This window comes from Pelophylax lessonae, assembly GCF_965119305.1.
Source record: "Pelophylax lessonae genome assembly, chromosome: 1".
NCBI classification, from domain to species: Eukaryota; Metazoa; Chordata; class Amphibia; order Anura; family Ranidae; genus Pelophylax; species Pelophylax lessonae.
This window is the reverse complement of record NC_138768.1, coordinates 57,629,119-57,651,834: the sequence shown is the minus strand read 5'-3', so window position 1 is coordinate 57,651,834 and position 22,716 is coordinate 57,629,119. Positions and strand designations below refer to the sequence as shown.

Sequence of the window (22,716 nt, the reverse complement as noted above, 5' to 3'; positions counted from 1 at the left end):
AAAAAACGATATTGGTCGATCATTAATATATTTATAGATATTTATTTCACTATCACATTTTATTTGTATTTATTCATTTTTATTTTCTGTGCTACACTTATTTTGGTCGATAGATTGCATCCGTGGAGTGATTACATCTTTTAGTAATTGCAGCCGGATTGTTTTATTTTAATTTATTGTCTACACTTAATTTTCTTTATTAAATTATTTGCTCTGATTTCATATACACTTTTGATAATATAGTTTATGTTTACACACATTTTCATGCATTTAGCCTTGACTGCATGCGGGATGCACAAAATTCTATTTTTTCTATTAATATTATACAGGTTTTTTAAAGTGCCAACAGTTTACGCTGCGCATTACAATCATCCCCTAATTGACCGCAACCTCTAAACGCAGGTCAAACCCTGCTGCTGGTGTCTATAAGGCCAAAGAGACAGCACAGCAGAAGAGGCTTGCTTTGCAGCTCCCTATATCAAAATGATACCTCTGACTCAAGTCACACCAATATGGACAACTTCCTGGTAAAGGATAAGTTCACGCTTAGGAACATGTTACATGTTCTAACCGTTTTTTGGTTGGACCATGTAACATGTTTCTAATGCTGCAGCCACTGCCCAATCCCCCCATCTGTGACAGTAGTACAGGGAGAAGTCTCCCATCTGTGACAGTAGTACAGGGAGAAGTCTCCCATCTGTGACAGTAGTACAGGGAGAAGTCCCCCCTCTGTGACAGTAGTACAGGGAGAAGTCTCCCATTTGTGACAGTAGTACAGGGAGAAGTCCCCCCTCTGTGACAGTAGTACAGGGAGAAGTCTCCCCTCTGTGACAGTAGTACAGGGAGAAGTCTCCCATCTGTGACAGTAGTACAGGGAGAAGTCTCCCATCTGTGACAGTAGTACAGGGAGAAGTCCCCCCTCTGTGACAGTAGTACAGGGAGAAGTCCCCCATCTGTGACAGTAGTACAGGGAGAAGTCTCCCATCTGTGACAGTAGTACAGGGAGAAGTCCCCCCTCTGTGACAGTAGTACAGGGAGAAGTCTCCCATCTGTGACAGTAGTACAGGGAGAAGTCCCCCCTCTGTGACAGTAGTACAGGGAGAAGTCTCCCCTCTGTGACAGTAGTACAGGGAGAAGTCTCCCATCTGTGACAGTAGTACAGGGAGAAGTCTCCCATCTGTGACAGTAGTACAGGGAGAAGTCCCCCCTCTGTGACAGTAGTACAGGGAGAAGTCCCCCATCTGTGACAGTAGTACAGGGAGAAGTCCCCCTTCTGTGACAGTAGTACAGGGAGAAGTTCCCTGTACTAGCTGTCAGTTTTTTAAATCAGCGCATCCATGCTGGGCTCCATCGACATGGCAACGTCATTCATTTACACAGCTCTGTGTGTGAATGAACTACAAGCCCCAACATCCTTTGTGACTGTCGGCTTGTAGTTCTCAATGATTTTAGTTCAATGATTCTTCCTGTCAGTGTATCTGCTTGCCCTTACGGGATGCACGGGCACACAGATACACTGACAGGACTGCAGGAGACCTGCATGGAACCAGCGATCTGCTGATCCCTGGTGCAATGCTTTCCAGGCTCACAAAAAAAGAAAAATATAAATGCACAGTTTTTTACCTGCAAAAAAAAATGTGCATTTATTTATTTATTTATTTTTTGTAAAGTGAGCTTATCCTTTAGGCCCCTTTCACACTTGTGCGACTTGACCTACAATTTGGAACTGCAAAGTCGCAAGTCTTACCCCATGATTTCCAATGAGTACCATTCATATCTGTACAACTTCAAGTTGCAACAACTTCAAAGTAGTCCCTGCATTACTATGGGCCGATTTTAATGCGTTTGAGGTCCAAAGACATAGGCATTGCTTCAAGTCCAGTCAAAACCGTGGTAAAATTATGTCAACAAAATTGCGGTAAAATCGCACAATTTTTAGGTCGCACAAGTGTGAAAGGGGCCTTAACCAGATTAAAAAAAGAAAAAAATGGCTCCTGACAATAATAAACAAAGTTTGAAGGACTTTTAGGGGGTAATTGCACTTTCATTGGAATAAAAATAGCAAATAAAAAATAAAATAATACAATTACGACACAAGTCATATTGTTAATAAAAATGACCTTTTCTTTTCAATCTGCAGCTCTTTAATTTTTCCGTAAAATGCAATATGGCAACCTGGAGGCATTCTGTATACAGCTGGTATATGAAAAGCCCCCCAGATATGTCATATCCTGCTTGAGTGATGGGTTTACTCATTTTCCCAGAAGTCTGCACTAAGATACAAGTCAAATTTTGGGCATCCTCTGCAACAAAAATGTAATTTCATGAGATACTACAATTGGAAATCACATCTAAAGGGGTGCAGACCCTACAGGTGCAGCACCTCAATGATAATTATAAGATCACTCCCATACAAATGAACTCCGCACATGCACACAGACAGACAAACAGCTATTTCTTCAGAATAGGAAAAGGTAGAAAACTGTAACAAAATTTGTTAAAATCCTTTTAATGTACATAGATCACCCAGAGGGGAATGTTTTTTTTTTTCTCAACAGAAGTTGAGTTACTCTTTAAGCTCTCATCATATACAGCAATGTATACAGCACTGAATTTGTCATTCCTCCAGGACAGGAAGGTAGCTAGATATCGTATAATGTACTGCACTTCATGAAAAACGAGCTACCGAGACATCTGTTTGGTTAAAGGTAATATTTCCTAGTAATAGGAACATATGTTTCTTGCATCTCAAACATTTAGCTAAATTACTTCTGCCTAAGTGCTGCTCTTAGATTCCATTTATAAATGTTACCTTCTGAGAGCGAACAACCCTTGGAGCAAAGAAAAGTTCTTTACTTCATCAAAAACATTCACATGGATTCTTCCATTTTTTTTCCCCTGCTGTACATGTTTTATATAAAATGCCTTTATTCTGACATTCATAAAAAAAAAAACATTGATGCCAACATAACAGTGCCATGATTGTATAAAGAGCCTGTGGTGGCACAGAACACTGCTTAGTGCCACCTCAGTTTTTCTGGTTTCCCTGCTTATAATGAAGTATATGGTCAAACGTTTGTGGACATCTGACCATCACACCTACTACTATGTAGCTCACAGACCCCTAAAGAGTCCCACTATTTGTCCCGAGTTCTATTCTATTGCCAGGCAAATGGTAGGCTCCCAGTCTCTCCTAACAAGAACCAGGCATTAAGTGTCTTTTTTAGATTTATTGCTTAATAAACTTGGGTAGGGTGCAGGGTAAGTCTTGGAAAGCTCCTGAATTAGTGTAAAAAGTAATGGTGGGCACTCTCTAACCGTACTGTACTTCAGGGTGCAGCCACCCTTTTGAAGTTAGTGATAAACGAACTTCAGCTCAGGGGACTCCATTACGAAGGTAAAGTCTAAGTCCACAAATTTGAAGTAGCTTTCTCAAAAGTTGGCTTAACCAGTCTCTGGGATTTTTTAAGGCTTGTACTTGCTGTGTCCTGGGTACCTGAATGCTGTACCAGACAGCTTCTGTACTGTGTGCCCCCAGGTCAGATCCTATATGGACTTCCTGCAACTGCTCTCAGGAACTTCAGACATGGGTCCCCTAGCTCTAACTGAAGCTGGGACCCAGATGGCCTCTTCTAAACTTTAGTTATGTGCCCCCAGAGGGCCACAGGCTGAGTCTTCTCCTACAGGGCAAGGACCCTGCTGTTCCAGACCCCAGTCTATTTATACACATCTCAACACCCTAATGGCCATTCTTCCTGCCAGGGATTGGCTAAGGCCATATGAATATGTAAGTGAGGGTCTTCTTCCTCCACCCACTAAATTCTGGAACCTAACAAAAATCTGGGAAAACATTTGAGCCCGCAACCAGCAGAACCCAGAACAGCCAAAAGCAATTAAAATTCACTCCACTGGCTACAGGGGAGCCAATAACTACATTTGCCTCAAACTGTTAGCAACCTAACTAGGAGGGTGCTACAAAAATATGGGCAAAAATGTGTGGTTCCCTTTGCGAACTATTAAGTTCAGGTGTCTGCAGTGAAGTTAATGCTACAGTGTAGAAAGATGTTTTAGGAAAGTTTGCTCTTCCAACCTGGTGGTACAGGTTTTGGTTAGGCCCATTTCTGTTCCAGCATGAATGGCTCCTGTGTACAAAAGCCAGTTCCATATCCAAATTATTATTATTTTTTTTTAATTGCGTACTTCTAAAATTGTGGTGACCTTGGGAAAGGTCCTTTTCTGTTCCAGCATCACTGTACCCCTTTGTTAAAAGCCAGCTCCATATTCAAAGACATGGCTTGATGAGTTTTTGTTAGGGAGCTACACACAGAGCCCTGACCTCAACCTTAATGAAAGCCTTTGAAAGTATTTGGAATGCTAATTGGGAGCCAGGTCTTCTCTCTTTTGGTAGAATGAACAATAATTACTAAAGACACACTCCAAAATATTGTATATACAGGGTATTAAAAAATACATTTTATACATGATCATCTGTAAACTTCCAGGGACCTGATGCAGGACACTAAACTGAAGCTACCTCTATTCTCTATGGCAGCAAAATAAACTGAAAATTAATTGGAAAGACTGCAATTCTCCGGGCTCCTCAGAGTATTTCAATTTTAGATTCAGCTATTGAGGTTTGCAAACAACGTTTTTTTTTTTTTTCAGCAGTATAGCTAAGAACAGACAGGTGATATGTTGAAATAATTCCGGCAAAAAATTTTATTTTTATTTTTCCTTTTTTTTAGTCTTGTCAATAAAACAAAATACAGGGCAGAATTACTAAACATTTGTTTTAATAACGATTGGGACAGCTCTAAACTATAAAAATCTTGTATATACAGGGTAATAAAAAATACATTTTATCTGTGATCATCTGTAAACTTCCAGGGACCTGATGCAGGACATTAAACTGAAGCTATCTCTATGCTCTACGGCAGCAAAATAAACTGAAAATTAATTGGAAAAACTGCAATTCTCCTGGCTGCTCAGAGTATTTCGATTTTAGATTCAGCTATTGAGGTTTGCAAACAACGTTTTTTTTTTTTTTTTTTTTTCAGCAGTTTAGCTAAGAACGGACAGGTGATATGTTGAAATAATTCCAGCATTTTTTTTTTTTTCCTTTTTTTAAGTCTTGTCAATAAAAAAAAATACAGGCAGAATTACTAAATATTAGTTTTAATAATGATTGAACCAGCTCTAAACTACTTTGGAAACTTTGGAAAAACTGAAATTCTCCTGGCTGCTCAGATTCAGAGTATTTCGATTTTAGATTCAGCTATTGAGGTTTGCAAACAACGTTTTTTTTTTTTTTTTTCAGCAGTATAGCTAAGAACAGGCAGGTGATATGTTGAAATAATTCCGACAAAAAAAATTTTTTTTTTATTTTCTTTTTTTTAGTTTTGTCAATAAAAAAAATACAGGCAGAATTACTAAATATTTGTTCAAATAATGATTGAGCCTGCTCTAAACTATAGAAATCTTGTATATACAGGGTAATAAAAAATACATTTTATATGTGATCATCTGTAAACTTCCAGAGACCTGCTGCAGGACACTAAACTGAAGCTATCTCTATTCTCTATGGCAGCAAAATAAACAGAAAATGAATTGGAAAAACTGAAATTCTCCTGGCTCCTCAGATTCAGAGTATTTAGATTTTAGGTTCAGCTATTGAGGTTCACAAACAACTTTTTTTTTTTTTTTTTTTTTTTTCAGCAGTATAGCTAAGAATAGACAGGTGATATGTTGAAATAATTCCAGCAATTTTTTTTTTTTTTTTTTAAATTTCCTTTTTTTAGTCTCAATAAGAAAAAAAAAATACAGGCAGAATTACTAAACATTCATTTTAAAAACGATTGGGCCAGCTCTAAACTATAGAAATCGTTCTTTTATATTTTACCTATTTTGTTATGGCTGACTAGGAATCAATGGGGAATTTTATATTACTTTTACTATTTCTATTCTCTTTTAAATTAAGCTAAAAAAAACCACAATAAAGGCGCACCTATTTATGGAGGAGAAAAGGAGAGGACTGCCAGCCTCCTTGGCTTACTTACTCCTGAACACGCGCCTGCCTGATTCCTGCTTACCTTTCTGCATTTTCTGACATACATTTCAAATGTAAATGCGTCCTTATGCAATCATCACTTGGCTTTTTAAAAGATTCGTTTAGCGTTCCCCAGAGTTGTTATAAGCAACCGACGCACTACATTCAGCTCCTAAAAGGCCGTTACGCTGTCCTCGCCACTGCATTAAAATAACATGAAAATTATATCTCACTACTATGCAAGGAAAGTAGGTGATTTCCATGGGGAGGGAAACCTTATAGTGCTGACATGATCCACGCATCAGGAATATTATCACAGCCAAAGAATCGCGTCCTGTGGGAAATATATTATTTACACTGGATCCGGAGAAAAAGGGAGGATATGCACAGACAAAAAGAATATTTAACTGCATTCATTCTTTTTTAGCAGTTTCCCAGATACCGGGATTTTAATAAAAGGTAATACAAGATACATAAGAAATAACACACACTTACTTTAAATTGTTAAAGCCAAATATTTGGCAAACCGATGAATATAGAATTAAAATAGGAAATGGAAGCTGTTTATACTGAAAAAGGATTTGTATTTCTCTCAATTCAGTCCGGAGATTTACACAGCCCTGCCAGACTACACAGCCAGGGTGGTGACCTGACTTTTCTCTGCTGTAGGTAACTAATAAAGCCAGGTCTTTTCTGTTACACCAGAAAAAAAAGACACAAGTCCAATCTGTTCAATCAATTCAACCAATGGAAAAAAATGAATAGAACACCTTCAACTTTTATGCCTATACCCACAGTTGTTCCAGAGAAAGGCAAAACATTTCTTAAAAAACATGGTCCTATTTGCTCCAAAGGGTGGAAAAAAATATTTCCTAAGCTTTTAAGGCCCCTTTCACACATGTTGTCCGTTAGTCCGTTTTTCATCAATCCGTTGACAGATGAAAAACGGACATCAATGCATCTCTATGGAAAAATGGATGATCATCCGTTACCGTCCATTTTCATCCGCTTCCGTCAATGTCCGTTTTCTTGAATGGATGAATGCCCTATTTTTCATCAAACGGATCGGACGAAAAACGGATGTAAAACGGACAAACGGTCCGTTTTTCATCCGTTTTTGCATTGGTAGTGGATGTAAAAAAAAAACGGATTAAAGATGGATGAAAAATGGATGAAAAACGGATGAAAAAGGATAATAAACAGGTGAAAAAGAATGAAAAATGGATGAAAAAGGGATGAAAAATGAATGAAAAACTGATACATTTTGACGTGACTGAACTGATGAACTGAACGGCTGTATGTGTGAAAGGGGCCTAAGGCAATTGGATATTTTCTGTATCAACAATCTCTGTTATTATTATTTACTTATCACATAGCACTCTGGGAATCCTTTGTCATGTATTAACCACCTGCCGAACGTTCACAGTAAATATACTGCAAGCAGGCGTCAGGTACAGGCAAAGTCCCATACAGTATTATCACTGATCACTGTATTAGTGTCATCAGCAACATGAGTGTCATTTAGAGACCCCCCCCCCCCCCAGCCAGTGTCTGTTAGCGCCAGATTGCTCGCCACCCTTTTACAGTCACACTATAATTTGACGATCACCACCATTACCAGTATAGCATCTATAGATGTGTATATTCCAGTATATATACCATAGTTTGTAGACACTAACTTTCACACAAACCAGAAAATATACACTTATTGGTATTTTTTTTTTTTTTTACCAAAGACATGTAGCAGAATACATTTTGGCCAAAATTTATAAAGAAATTAGCTTTATTTATTGGATATGTTTTATAACATAAAGTAGAAAATATTGTTTATTTTTTTTTTTTTTTTTAATTTTTGGTATTTTTTAATTCATATAGCAAAAAGTAAAAAAAAAAAAAAAGGGTGAATAAATAAAAAATTTTATAAATTTTGTTAAGGACAGTGGTGCATAACCATTCAATTGCCAGTTAATTTTTTTTTAAATGATTAGTACCTAAGTGGATGCAGCATTGTCCCCCATTGGCTCTAAGGCTGAGAACCAAGTGATCAAACACTGCTGATCGCTCAGTTCTCAGTGCTCCATGAGCAGAAAGCTGGTGACTGTAAGTCCCCGTTCACATTAGGTCGCTCCGACTTAGGGGGCGACCTGTGAAGTCGCGTGTAGCGCGACTTCGGCGCGACTTGCACGGACTTCACATAATGGAAGTCAATGCAAGTCGCCTCCAGGTCGCCCCCCGAAGTAGTACAGGACCCTTTTTCTAAGTCGGAGCGACTTGTGCCGCTCCTGTACTACACAGTGGGAGCGATGGTGCACGACTTGTCAGGCTGACCAAGTCGCCTGACAAGTCTTACCAGTGTGAATGGACACTAAGTCAGTAGCTCTCTGTTCTGCCCCCCCTCCCCCACCCCCCAAGCTCACTGGAGCACTGGGCTGTGGAGGAGGGTGGGAGAGGCTGGCTCAGGCTCTCAGTCAGCAGTTCGCTGAGAGGCTAAGCCAGCTGCTGGGTTCTGAGCGGATCCCAACCATAGGGTCGCGATCTTTCCCCAGCCTGGACCGGCTCTGTGACAACAGCCACCGGCGGGCTTTAGCCTGCTGTCAGCTGAAAATGGGTCACAGGAGTGCAGAACGAACTGTGATCCACAGGAGAATTACAGCCAAACGAGCTTTGGCTGTACTTCTCCTTTAAAGAAGCATAATGCTGAACAGTAAAAAAAATGCCCTGGTCATGAAGGGGATAAAACCGTCCAGACGTCAAGTGATTAAACATTCATTAAATATTAAATATAGATTGTATATAAAAAGTAAAAAATAGGTAAAAACATTTTTTTTTATAAAATATACCCTTAAAAAATGTAAAATAAAGCTAGACCAAAACCATTATGGTTTGCCTTTAAAGAAAACATAAGGGGGGGGGGGGTCTTTCTGACAACAGTTAGTTGCCTGGCACTACTTTTGGGGGCACCAAGCTCCAAGTCATGGTGAGGTCAGAGGTTCTAATTTTGATGCCAACTCCTGGGTCAGAGAATTACTGTACATCTTGGCAGTCAATATGTAAGAATGGTTCAAAAAGTTTGCCTAGACAGACTTATGATTGACCCTTTTGAGATGTCAATACATACTGAGGACCCTAACCGTTGGATAGGGAAGAGAAAAGAAGACCATGGGTTGGGGTTTACTTTTTTTTTAACATAAGGTGTATTATAGTAATTTTAATTTATTTTTAAAATCTGTATGGGATATATACTTTTTTAAATATTCATGTGAAGTGGTAAAGAGAGATCATTTGTCAGTTGACTGAAGGCGGGGCAGGTAGGCTGCACATGCATTCTTTCACTTCTTTCAGAGCAATGAGGGCATGGAACACTCATTTTTTTTTATAGATTCCCATCTTTAAGCGCCCACAAATGGATGAAGAGAATATGGGGTGGTATGAAAGTGGCATGTGGTCTTAAAGCCATGGTATACCAGGCTGATATAGACATGTAAAGCCATGGTATACCAGGCTGATATAGATATGTAAAGCCATGGTAGCCCAGGCTGATATAGATATGTAAAGCCATGGTATCCCAGGCTGATATAGACATGTAAAGCCATGGTATCCCAGGCTGATATAGACATGTAAAGCCAAGGTATCCCAGGCTGATATAGACATGTAAAGCCATGGTATCCCAGGCTGATATAGACATGTAAAGCCAAGGTATCCCAGGCAGATATAGCCATGTAAAGCCATGGTATCCCAGGCTGATATAGCCATGTAAAGCCATGGTATCCCAGGCTGATATAGCCATGCAAAGCCATGATATCCCAGGCTGATATAGACATGTAAAGCCATGGTATCCTAGGCTGATATACAGTGGACACGTAAAGCCATGGTATCCCAGTCTGGTATAGACATGTAAAGCCATGGTATCCCAGGCTGATACAACCATGTAAAGCCATGGTATCCCAGGCTGATATAGACATGTAAAGCCATGGTATCCCAGGCTGATATAGACATGTAAAGCCATGGTATCCCAGGCTGATATAGCCATGTAAAGCCATGGTATCCCAGGCTGATATAGCCATGTAAAGCCAAGGTATACCAGGCTGATATAGCCATGTAAAGCCATGGTATCCCAGGCTGATATAGCCATGTAAATCCATGGTATCCCAGGCTGATATAGACATGTAAATCCATGGTATCCCAGGCTGATATAGACATGTAAAGCCTTGGTATCCAAGGCTGATATAGACATGTAAATCCATGGTATCCCAGGCTGATATAGACATGTAAAGCCATGGTATCCCAGGCTGATAACGTCATGTAAAGCCTTGGTATCCCAGGCTGATATAGACATGTAAAGCCATGGTATCCCAGGCTGATATAGACATGTAAAGCCATAGTATCCCAGGCTGATAACGTCATGTAAAGCCTTGGTATCCCAGGCTGATATAGACATGTAAAGCCATGGTATCCCAGGCTGATATAGACATGTAAAGCCATGGTATCCCAGGCTGATATAGCCATGTAAAGCCATGGTATCCCAGGCTGATATAGCCATGTAAATCCATGGAATCCCAGGCTGATATAGCTATGTAAAGCCTTGGTATCCCAGGCTGATATAGCTATGTAAAGCCTTGGTATCCCAGGCTGATATAGACATGTAAAGCCATGGTATCCCAGGCTGATATAGACATGTAAATCCATGGTATCCCAGGCTGATATAGACATGTAAAGCCTTGGTATCCCAGGCTGATATAGACATGTAAATCCATGGTATCCCAGGCTGATATAGACATGTAAAGCCATGGTATCCCAGGCTGATAACGTCATGTAAAGCCTTGGTATCCCAGGCTGATATAGACATGTAAAGCCATGGTATCCCAGGCTGATATAGACATGTAAAGCCATGGTATCCCAGGCTGATATAGACATGTAAAGCCATGGTATCCCAGGCGGATATAGACATGTAAAGCCATGGTATCCCAGGCTAATATAGACATGTAAAGCCATGGTATCCCAGGCGGATATAGACATGTAAAGCCATGGTATCCCAGGCTGATATAGACATGTAAAGCCATGGTATCCCAGGCGGATATAGACATGTAAAGCCGTGGTATCCCAGGCTGATATAGACATGTAAAGCCATGGTATCCCAGGCGGATATAGACATGTAAAGCCCTGGTATCCCAGGCTGATATAGACATGTAAAGCCATGGTATCCCAGGCGGATATAGACATGTAAAGCCATGGTATCCCAGGCTAATATAGACATGTAAAGCCATGGTATCCCAGGCTGATATAGACATGTAAAGCCATGGTATCCCAGGCTGATATAGACATGTAAAGCCATGGTATCCCAGGCTGATATAGCCATGTAAAGCCATGGTATCCCAGGCTGATATAGATATGTAAAGCCCTGGTATCCCAGGCTGATATAGACATGTAAAGCCATGGTATCCCAGGCTGATATAGCCATGTAAAGCCTTGGTATCACAGGCTGATATAGACATGTAAAGCCATGGTATCCCATGCTGATATAGACATGTAAAGCCATGGTATCCCTTGCTGATATAGACATGTAAAGCCATGGTATCCCAGGCTGATATAGACATGTAAAGCCATGGTATCCCAGGCTGATATAGCCATGTAAAGCCATGGTATCCCAGGCTGATATAGCCATGTAAAGCCATGGTATCCCAGGCTGATATAGACATGTAAAGCCATGGTATCCCAGGCTGATATAGCCATGTAAAGTCATGGTATCCCAGGCGGATATAGACATATAAAGCCATGGTATCCCAGGCTGATATAGCCATGTAAAGCCATGGTATCCCAGGCGGATATAGACATGTAAAGCCATGGTATCCCAGGCGGATATAGACATGTAAAGCCATGGTATCCCAGGCTGATATAGCCATGTAAAGCCATGGTATCCCAGGCTGATATAGACATGTAAAGCCATGGTATCCCAGGCTGATATAGCCTTGTAAAGTCATGGTATCCCAGGCTGATATAATTGCTGATCTTTTTTATTTATTATTAGAATAAAAACACACATACACTCACACACACATATTTTTATGCTTTTTATATTATAGTTTTTTTCATTTATTTAGTGTGAAGGCAGAAGAGGTTTGGGGATGGGTTTTGAGAAGTATGATGCTTTGTGACAATCTCTGTGTTTTCTTTTTTTCTTTATGTGTTTTTTTTTTTTTTTTTACATTGATCCCTCCGCAAAACAGAGTTTTGCTTTTATGTAGATCTTTTTTCTGCATGACCCCCTGCAAACATCTTCCATAACCCGAGCATCCGACTTGCCTTTCTGTAACAAATAGATAAATAATGAATAACAAAAATGCATGGATGGCTTTGAATTTAATTAAAAGGAAGGTCCGTTTGAATTACAGATCTGGAATTCAGTACACAGCTTGGGTGGAATGGCAAGCGCATTGTTATTCCCACCATGAAGCCATCTGAAATTACATGAAGCGGAAGTCACCCAACAAGATAAAAAAAAAAAAGAAAATAAGATTGGTTTGCAGAAGGCAAGTGACACCTTTCTCTGTAAATCCCTCAGCTTCAAATGATTGTAATTTCACTCTGGGTACTGGACCATAACAGCTGAATAATTTATGCAAAAATAAAAACTATACAGAGTGGATGGAACAGGAATAACTTTTAAAGCAGGACTCCAGCTAAACAGCCAAACACATGGCTGAAATACATATGTAATAACTGTAAAGCTGCCAAAAGAACTTACATTTTATTAGTCAGCCCTGTGATTCACACACCTGCCACACTATAGAATTAGAGGTTTACACTAGTCAGCTCTGCAGTCTCTTGTGTCATTGCCTGGCCAACAACCTGCTCATAGCACTATGCATGAGGTCTCACCCATGCTCTCCCAGTACCTAAAACATGTTAGGGTGACTATATGGGGCACTAAAATAGAGTGTGAATGGCTCACAGCCACTGTCAGCCTGAATTCTGTTGTGCAGGGGATGACAGAAAATTAAGGTATTAATTAATACAATAATTAAACTAGCCAATCACTTAAAATAACATATATATATATATATATATATATATATATATATACTGTATATGTACTGTATATACATATATATACAGTACACCCCTCCCATTTTTGTAAATATTTTATTATATCTTTTCATGTGACAACACTGAAGAAATGACACTTTGCTACAATGTAAAGTAGTGAGTGTACAGCTTGTATAAAAGTGTACATTTTCTGGCCCCTCAAAATAACTCAACACACAGCCATTAATGTCTAAACCGCTGGCAACAAAAGTGAGTACACCCCTAAGAAAAAATGTCCAAATTGGGCCCAATTACCATTTTCCCTCCCCATTTTCCCTCCCCGGTGTCATGTGACTCGTTAGTGTTACAAGGTCTCAGGTGTGAATGGGGAGCAGGTGTATTCAATTTGGTGTTATCGCTCTCACTCTCTCATACTGGTCACTGGAAGTTCAACATGACACCTCATGGCAACGAACTCTCTGAGGATCTGAAAAAAAGAATTATTGCTCTACATAAAGATGGCCTAGGCTTTAAGAAGATTGCCAAGACCCTGAAACTGAGCTGCAGCACGGTGGCCAAAACCATACAGCGGTTTAATAGGACAGGTTCCACTCAGAACAGGCCTTGCCTTGGTCAACCAAAGGAGTTGAGTGCACGTGCTCAGCGACATATCCAGAGGTTGTCTTTGGGAAATAGACGTATGAGTGCTGCCAGCATTGCTGCAGAGGTTGAAGGGGTTGGGGGGGTCAGCCTGTCAGTGCTCAGACCATACGCCGGACACTGCATCAAATTGATCTGCATGGCTGTCACCCCATAAAGAAGCCTCTTCTAAAGATGATGCACAAGAAAGCCCGCAAACAGTTTGGGTGACAACAAGCAGCTTAAGGACATGGATTACTGGAACCATGTCCTGTGGTCTGATGGGACCAAGATAAACTTATTTGGTTCAGATGGTGTCAAGCGTTTGTGGCAGCACCCAGGTGAGGAGTCCAAAGACAAGTATGTCTTGCCTACAGTCAAGCATGGCGGGACCATCATGGTTTGGGGTTGCATGAGTGCTGCCCACACTGGGGAGCTACAGTTCATTGAAGGAGACATGAATGCCAACATGTACTGGGACATACTGAAGCAGAGCATGATCCCCTCCCTTCGGAGACTGGGCCACAGGGCAGTATTCCAACATGATAACGACCCCAAACACACCTCCAAGACGACCACTGCCCTGCTAAAGAAGCTGAGGGTAAACGTGATGGACTGGCCAAGCATGTCTCCAGGCCTAAACTCTATTGAGCATCTGTGGGGCATCCTCAAACGGACGGTGGAAGAGTGGAAGAGGACTTACGTGGCAACCTGAGAAGCTCTGCTGAACTCCATGCCCAAGAGGGTTAAGGCAGTGCTGGAAAATAATGGTGGCCACACAAAATATTGACACTTTTGGCCCAATTTTGACACTTTAACTTAGGAGTAAACTCATTTTTGTTGCCAGCGGTTTAGACATTAATGGCTGTGTGTTGAGTTATTTTGAGGGGACAGTAAATTTGCACTGTTATACAAGCTGTACACTCACTACTTTACATTGTAGCAAAGTGTAATTTCTTCAGTGTTGTCACATGAAAAGATATAATAAATAATAAAATATTTACAAACAAAAATGTGAGGGGTGTACTCACTTTTGTGAGATACTGTATATATATATATATATATATATATATATATATATATATATATATATATATATATATATATATATATATATATATATATACTGTATATATATTTTTTAAGGGCTTAATTTCTTAAATTATATTTCTACCTTTATTTTAATGTACCAAATTTTGTATGGTTATGTATTTCATAAAGTTACCAACCCTGGAAAAGACTACCATTTTATTATTTTTTTTTTTTTTTTTACTTTTTTTTATTTATTTTTTTTATAAATAATAGTGGACATAGAATCTCATAAATTAAGCTTATTCGGAAACTCGCTTGGCCTTATATCTCCAGAAAGTGGAAAGGAAAACCATGCACAGCTTTTATTGTCTCTGCAAGGTACAGGTCTGTGGCATCTCCCAGGCCAGTAATTTATCACTGGGAGCAACTTTTATGGCTTTGGTACTTTTCATTGAGCTGAGATGAGGGAGGTCAGGAGAGGCACTGTGAGAAGCTCAGGTACCCAAAGCTACAGATAAAAACAGACAGGCCCCTGGTGTGTAATTTCTCCTAAATCCACTGATAACAAAGTATATAATATCACATCAGGCTGGCTCAGGAACCTTTGTAGAAACAACACAGCACATTTTGGAACTCAACTTTCATCATTTTCTCTGTCACGTAAAGCAAACCTGTTACAAACCTGAACAATACAGCCTTAGCACATCAAGAAAATTGCATAACGGAAACCTGTACTGAGGGGGATATGTACACCACCAGCTTCTGAATTTGCTAATTTCCTGGCAACAGTGCTTTGTAGGTCACCAACAGATCAGGGAAATCAAATTGAAGTCGGAACTTCTGATCTGCATACTTGTTCCAGGCAGAGGCGTAACTAGAACCTTCAGGGCCCTGATGCAAGAAACCATGAAGGGCCCCCCAGACCCCTGGCCGGGGCCCTTCCCTTCAAGCCCAGGGCTCTTCCCACTAATCCTGGGGCTCTTTACTCTCGTTGCATGGCCTTTTATTACGGTCCCGCAGGAGGATCCTTTCACAAGTTCTGCAGTGGGCCCCCTTCCTGCAATCTTGGGGACTCCCCACAGTGGTGCAATGCCAGGGCCCGGTCGCAAGTGTGACCTTTGCGATCCTGAAAGTTCACCCACTGGTTTGCTACTGGGCCCCCTGGAGCATGGGGCCCGGTAGCAATTGCAACCCCTGTAACCCCTGTAGTTACGCCCCTGGTTCCAGGTCAGTGACCCAGAGGATACCAAAACTGATGGACCAGAATGACCATAATGAAACAAAGAGAAGAGGAACAATGGATGCCTCCAAACTTTCTTTGTACAGAGTAGAGATTAGAACTGGACATACACTCCTAAGCTGGCCATACATGGATCAAAATTTGGCCAGTTCAGAAGGGTCCAGAAGAATTTCGATCCATGTAAGGGCAGGGTGGTTGTACAGAAGTCAATCTACAAATTCTCCCGCTCGATTAAAAGAAAAAAAAAATGTATTTATTGTGAGCCTTAGATTATTTTCATTCAGCCTGTGAGCAGATTCCTCTATTCACACTATACAGCACAGATGGTCGAGTCTCCCAGCATCGGTTGTCAGAATACCAAAACAGCGGTTGCATGTGATTGGATGCAGTCATTTTTCGGCCTTTTCTGGCTCCCATGATTTTTTTAATTAAGGGATTTCAGGTGGGAGGGTGGTGACAGGGCCACCCACAAAGCAAGTTTCATCAGGACTAGCCAAAATTCACATAGTTTATGGCCAGCTTTAGTAGAGGTTATCTTGTCAAAACAATCATTAGATCCAGAGATACGAGCAAGCTCCAGGTAAATATACCTCTGAATACACAACCTTTCCATCCTTCTAATTGGACAACAAAGGAGCGGAATAATATAGATGAAGTTCCCCTTGTGCCTTCACCTCTTGTAAACACGTGACAGCACTGTGCAAATCAATGTAGCTCTGAAAGTCTCCCTCACTTAGTCTAGAGCCCCGAACACACGCAACGATTATCGGCCGACCGATCGCCCGTCTTTTGTCAAGAGTTGTGTTTTGTTGGTTGGAATGTGCCTAGACTGCACACGAATTTTCTCGCCCAACAAAATTCTACTTCAGAAGTGATGTCATGTGTTGGTTTGCTTTCTTTGTGTTCTTTCTTCTCTGAGCATGCCCAGTCTTGCTCATCAGATTTTTCCCTGTCGAAATCTGTACTGACTGCACGAAAATCGGCCATTGTGTTGACGGCCAACAAAAATTTAATAGTCTGCACACCATATTTTTTTCGGCCGAAAATTCGGAGTTGGTTGTCGGAAGCATCATACTAACAAGCCGAAAATCGGCAGATCGGTCGTCGGACGAAAATTCCCTGCCAATTTTCGACGCGTGTGTACGAGGCTTAAGTCTGCCGTTCTCAACATTTGTTTATCACAGAGGAACCTCCAGAATAGTTTTCAAGTCTTGCGGAACCCTACTAAAATGATTGGACCTACAGCTCAAGTGCATTAGCATAGGGAATTTTGAATAAAATAATTAAAGAATAGAGTATACTCATTAACCAAATAATAAAAATGACCACAAAAGAAACACAGACGGCGAAAATTGTAGAGACCACTTACACTGGTGGTCAATGTAGAAGTGACCACCTACATTGGTGGTCAATGTAGAAGTGACCACTTACATTGGTAGTCAGTGTACCTGTGCCCCCTTACGTTGTTGGTCAGTGTAGAAGTGTCCCCTTATACTGGTGGTCAATGACCCCTCAATCTGCCACTGCTCTCTTCTTAAGGAACCCCTAGCAACCTCTGAAGGAACCTCAGGGATCCATGGAACCCTGGTTGAGAAAGGCTAGTCTAAGTATTATGATGCTAAAAGGATGCTAATACAAAGGCATATTCAGTTTTTAATAGCAGTTGGCACTAGAAACCCTTTTTTTTAATATAACAAATCTAAATGGCATTCTTTATATCTGTTTGGCGTTCAGGTTTAATTTACAGAATAAAAAAGACCATTCTAAAAATGTATAATTAAAGAAAGACATTCTGCTATGAAGAAAACACAAGGTCAAAAAGTATTATTGTTTTCAGGCAAAATAAATCTTTAAGTCCCGATTCACACTACCGCGGTCCATTCTGTGCTACGGGAACCGTTCTAATAGGAGCGACTCAAGTCGCTCCGACTTAGAAAATAGTTCCTGTACTACTTCGGGGCGACATCGGAGCGACTTGCATTGACTTCCATTATGTGAAGTCCGTGAAAAGTCGCGCCGAAGTCGCGGTGCATGCGACTTCACAGGTCGTCCCCAAAGTCGGATTGCAATAGTGTGAACCGACACTAAAAGGGAAGTTAGCAAGAATCCAAAGTGGCATCATGACCACAATCATCAAGATGTCTTTTGCCAAACTTGCTCTGTAATTCAATTTGAGCGGCATTGCATTAATTCATGTTAAGCCACACATAATACATTCTACAGCATAAAGAGTCCACAGCAGCAGATTTGGAGTTGTTTAGCAAATTTGAGCAAAGTGGTTAGCCTCCTTGTGGTCCTAAGTCTACCTGGACTCTGCATTATGGCTGGTAAGGCCCCAACCCCAAAGCCTGAATCAGGCTCTGTAGGCCCGATGCCAGAATAAAGCGGACCTATATTCAGATAGGAGTTGAGCCACTAAAGCTAGAACAGATCAGAAATCAGACTGTTTAAAGTTTACCCCAACTCCAGTCCTTCCCTTCTCTATTAAACCCCTTATTTCCACACGGCAAACTTCTGTACTCTCTCCAGCATTATTGATGGACAATTCTCACAATGCTGCATTGATCAGCACTTACTTTGTGAACATGTAAATATTATTCTATACTGTGATTCCAGGCTGTGTGATGTTACACCCCCAGGAAGTGTGTCCATGAAACCCCGGGCTCACAGGAAGTGAAATCCACTTCCAGTTTTTTCTACCCTGAGGCTGGGTAGAAAAAAGACCAGTGGCAAAGGAGGATGTAGAGGGCAGCACTGGATCATGGAGAGGGCGAGTGGTGCTCTTCACAAAGGAGGGATTGGACAACTGTGTTGTGTTGAAGGACTGGGGGTTATATTTTACAGAAAATGGGATACATTAACCGCTTGCCGACCGCCGCAAGTACATTTACTGCGGCAGTCAGCCCCTCCTGGGCAAAGCGACGTAGTACTACGTTGCTCGCCAAGGAGCCTGTAGGGAGCGAGTGCGCGCCGCTGGAGGCACGCTCCTGCCCCCGCTCATCCCCGGGCGTGTAACCGGCGGCTCTGATGTCCGCCGGTCCCTTGCACTCTCCCGCTGGAGAGGGTGAAAAGCAGGCGGCTGATGTAAACAAAGCCGCCTGTCATTCTCCCTGGTGTAACTGCAGAGATCATACAATCCTGCTATGTAGGATCGTATGTCTCTGTGGTTACATCAAAAGCCACGCCCCTTGACAGTTAGAAGCCCGCCCCTAGGGACACACTTAACCCCTGGATCTCTAATAAAGTTAACCCCTTCCCTGCCAGTGTCATTTTTACAGTAACAGTGCATATGTATAGCACTGATTACTGTAGTAATGTCACTGGTCCCCCCAAAAGTGTAAAAAATGTCAGTCAGGGGTCCGATCTGTCCGCCGCAATGTCGCAGTCCCGCAAAAAAAAAAAAAAAATTGCAGATCGCCGATATTACTAGTTAAAAAAGAAAAACAATAAAAATGACATAAATCTTTCCCTTAGTTAGTAAACGCAATAACTTTTGCGCAAACCAATCAAAATACGCTTATTGCGATTTTTTTTACCAAAAATATGTAGCAGAAAACAAATTGGCCTAAAATGTTAAAAAATCTTGATTTTTACATTTTTCTTTGGGGGAATTTCATATAAAAAATGTGAAAAATATTGTTATTTTTTCAAAATTGACGCTGATTTTTTGTATATAGCGCAAAAAATAAAAATCACACAGGTGATCAAATACCACCAAAAGAAAGCTCTGTTTGTGGGGAAAAAAGGACGTCAATTTCATTTGGGTACAGCGTTGCACGAACGCCCAATTGTCCGTTAAAGTCACACAGTGCCGAATCGGAAAATCCTTCGGGGCTTAAGTGGTTAAGTTTTGCACATAGACGTACCATCCTCTACAATCCATCCTTCAGTGAAGAATCAACTTAGACATTTAAATTTACATGAAATTATAGGGAGCAAGTCAACTCTATTGCAGCTCTTTAGCTGCTAAAGATCTTGATATTTAGGATGGGTAGTCAAGGATGGTATTGTGAGTCAGTGAGCGCTCAACTCAGCACTCTGCCAAGTTCTTTTGGCAAAAGTTTGGCATGCTAGTAATTGTGATTGTAAACAGGCGGTGGCTCATTTTTAAACAGATACTGGTACTCTGCAGCTTTCAATGGTGTTCATTAACTTACAACTGCTGACCCTTACTCCTGCAGCTCTAGGTATAGTGGAAGTTGTTGTCAAATGTTTATATAGGGGTCCCCAACTTTTTCCTTGCTATTTTTTCTTTTCTAAATATTACTGTTTACCAATTGTAAGCCCCCGTTCACACTGGGGCGACCTGTCAGGCGACCTGGTCGCCTGACAGGTCGCCGTAGGTCGCCTGGCATAGGGAAGCTGCGGACCCGTTCTAATAGGAGCGACACAAGTCGCTCCGACTTAGAAAAAGGGTCCGGAGCTTCTTTGGGACGACCCGGAGCGACCTGCATAGACTTCAATGTTATGAAGTCCGTGCCGGCCCTCCGAGGTCGCGGTGCGAGCAGCGTGCCGCGACCTGTGAGGTCGCCCCGGGAAGTCGGATCGCCCCAGTGTGAACGGGGCCTCAGGCAAATACTGTAGGCAGTTGGACATACAACCTCACTGCTGTCCAATGCCATCTTAAGAGCATTAAAGGGCCCTGGGCAATAGGGCCCTGCCTACACAATCGCCCACAAGAATAAAAATGCAAATGATTGATAAGGCGATATTCAGCAGGGATTGACCCAGATTCAAACTGTCTATGGCCGGTTTTAGTTTAACCGATTTTTTATTTTTGCAAGTCAAATTCTAGTGGTCTCCGTAACTGGAGGTGTGGCAAGAATGAGCACTTTGCTTACATACTTTTTGCCAAATGGTGTCCATCTTTTTCATCTCAATAATTGCAATGATTCAACTAAATGGTACCCACCAGAACTAAAACGTCCATTTTAAATTAAATGTACTGACCCTTTAACAGACTAATAAAATGTCATTTGTTACAATTTTCAGACATTGCATATCACAAATCACTGGCAAGCATGCTACAGATAAAATGTATTACTTACCAGGTTCAGGGATGATGAGCTGAGCGTATGTCTCAGCGGTCCCAGCCTCATTCTCAGCGATACACTGATAATAACCTTCATCCGACTTCACAAGACCTAATATCCTGAGATTGCTGCCACTCTGCAATGAGAAAAATACATCATTATGAAGATTCTGGCAGATGAAAGGAAAATGGCATGTCCTGCAGATAATCAGAGCTACTCCTGGGCAGCTAACTGAAACAGCATATTTCCTTTTAATAAAAAAAATATCTTCCATTAAATCACGCAAGATAAGGGAACACTCACATTCCATCATGGCATTAGAAGTTGACTAAGTCCTGCTCAGGAGAAGGTGTGGCTACATACCTATATTGTAAATAATGTGGGGCCTAACATATTATATACCAAGGGAACCCCACAAAATAGAAAAGGCTCTACTGATATGACAGCAGCTGCACATGGGTCACAGATCATGGATGGCTCTCTGAGTTCTCCTTCAACATATAGTAGACATTAAACTGATGAATTTTGTTCTTCACAGCCATCTACTGGACATTCCCCTGCACTGCAAGACAGCCAAGCTGCAGTCTGCACACCTGGACTTGGTAACAGACTTTAAAGTGATTCTAAAGGCAGAAGGTCTTTTATCCTAAAGCATTCTATGCATTAGGATAAAAAAAAAAAACTTCAGTGTGCAGCAGCCCCCATCAGCCCCTTAATACTTACCTGGGCTCGATCTACCAATGTGTACTAGCGCCTCGGCCGATCAGTACTCTCCCTCCTGATTGGAGCGTATTGGCGCTCGCTGCTGTCAGTCAAAGTCAGTTAGCCAACAAGGAGAGAGATGGGGCGGGGTAAATGGACACACAGAGCTGCGGCTCAGCTCGAGTGCCACCATAGCAATCTGCTTGCTGTGGAGACACTCGAGAAAAGGGAGGGGCCAGGAGCACTGGCTGGGGACCCGAAAAGAGGAGGATCCAGGCTGCTCTGTGCAAAACAACTGCACAGAGCAGGTAAGTATAAATGTTTGTTCATTTTAACCACTTTACCGCTGCTCACGTTGATACTACTGTGGCAAAGTGGCTCTTGTAGGTCTGACGACGTAGACCTACGTCGGCAGACCCTCCCCCTTCTAGGCGGTGCGCGCGCACCGCCGGAGGCTCGCTCCCACTGTAATCAGTCACAGCGGGAGTCGGGCCAGGGGAGGATCGTCGGGGAAGCGAGTGTGGAGATCCGCCCGCTTGTGTAAACACAAGCGGGCGGATCTCCGAAGTGACAGGCAGGGTCAGATTGCAGGGTTCAGCATAGCTGAACCCTCGATCTGTCCTTGTGTCACATAGTCACCTCCCCCACACACTTCAGTAAGCACCAGGCATACACTAACCCCTCCTTCTCCAATAAAATTAACCCCTTCCCTGCCAGTGTCATTTTTACAGTAATAGTGCATATATATAGCACTGATTACTGCAGTAATGTCACTGGTACCCCCAAAAGTGTCAAAAATGTCAGTCAGAGGTCCGATCTGTCCGCCGCAATGTCGCAGTCCCGCAAAAAAAAATCGCAGATTGCCGCCATTACTCGTTAAAAAAAAAACACCAAAAATGACAGAAATCTTTCCCTTAGTTAGTAAACGCAATAACTTTTGCCCAAACCAATCAAAATATGCTTATTGCGATTTTTTTTACCAAACATAGGTAGCAGAAAGC

The 22,716-nt window shown here is 41.6% G+C and overlaps 1 protein-coding gene across 4 annotated transcripts in view; it reads right to left on the bottom strand.

Annotated features, from left to right (window-relative positions):
• Positions 1 to 22,716, bottom strand: part of DCC (DCC netrin 1 receptor) — a 1,040,152-nt gene that overhangs the window by 350,085 nt on the left and 667,351 nt on the right. For all 4 annotated transcript variants that reach the window (XM_082267705.1, XM_082267706.1, XM_082267707.1 and 1 more), the window contains exon 7: positions 21,029 to 21,149. In XM_082267705.1, coding sequence (XP_082123831.1) covers positions 21,029 to 21,149 — 121 coding nt within the window. The remainder of the gene's footprint in view (positions 1 to 21,028; positions 21,150 to 22,716) is intronic.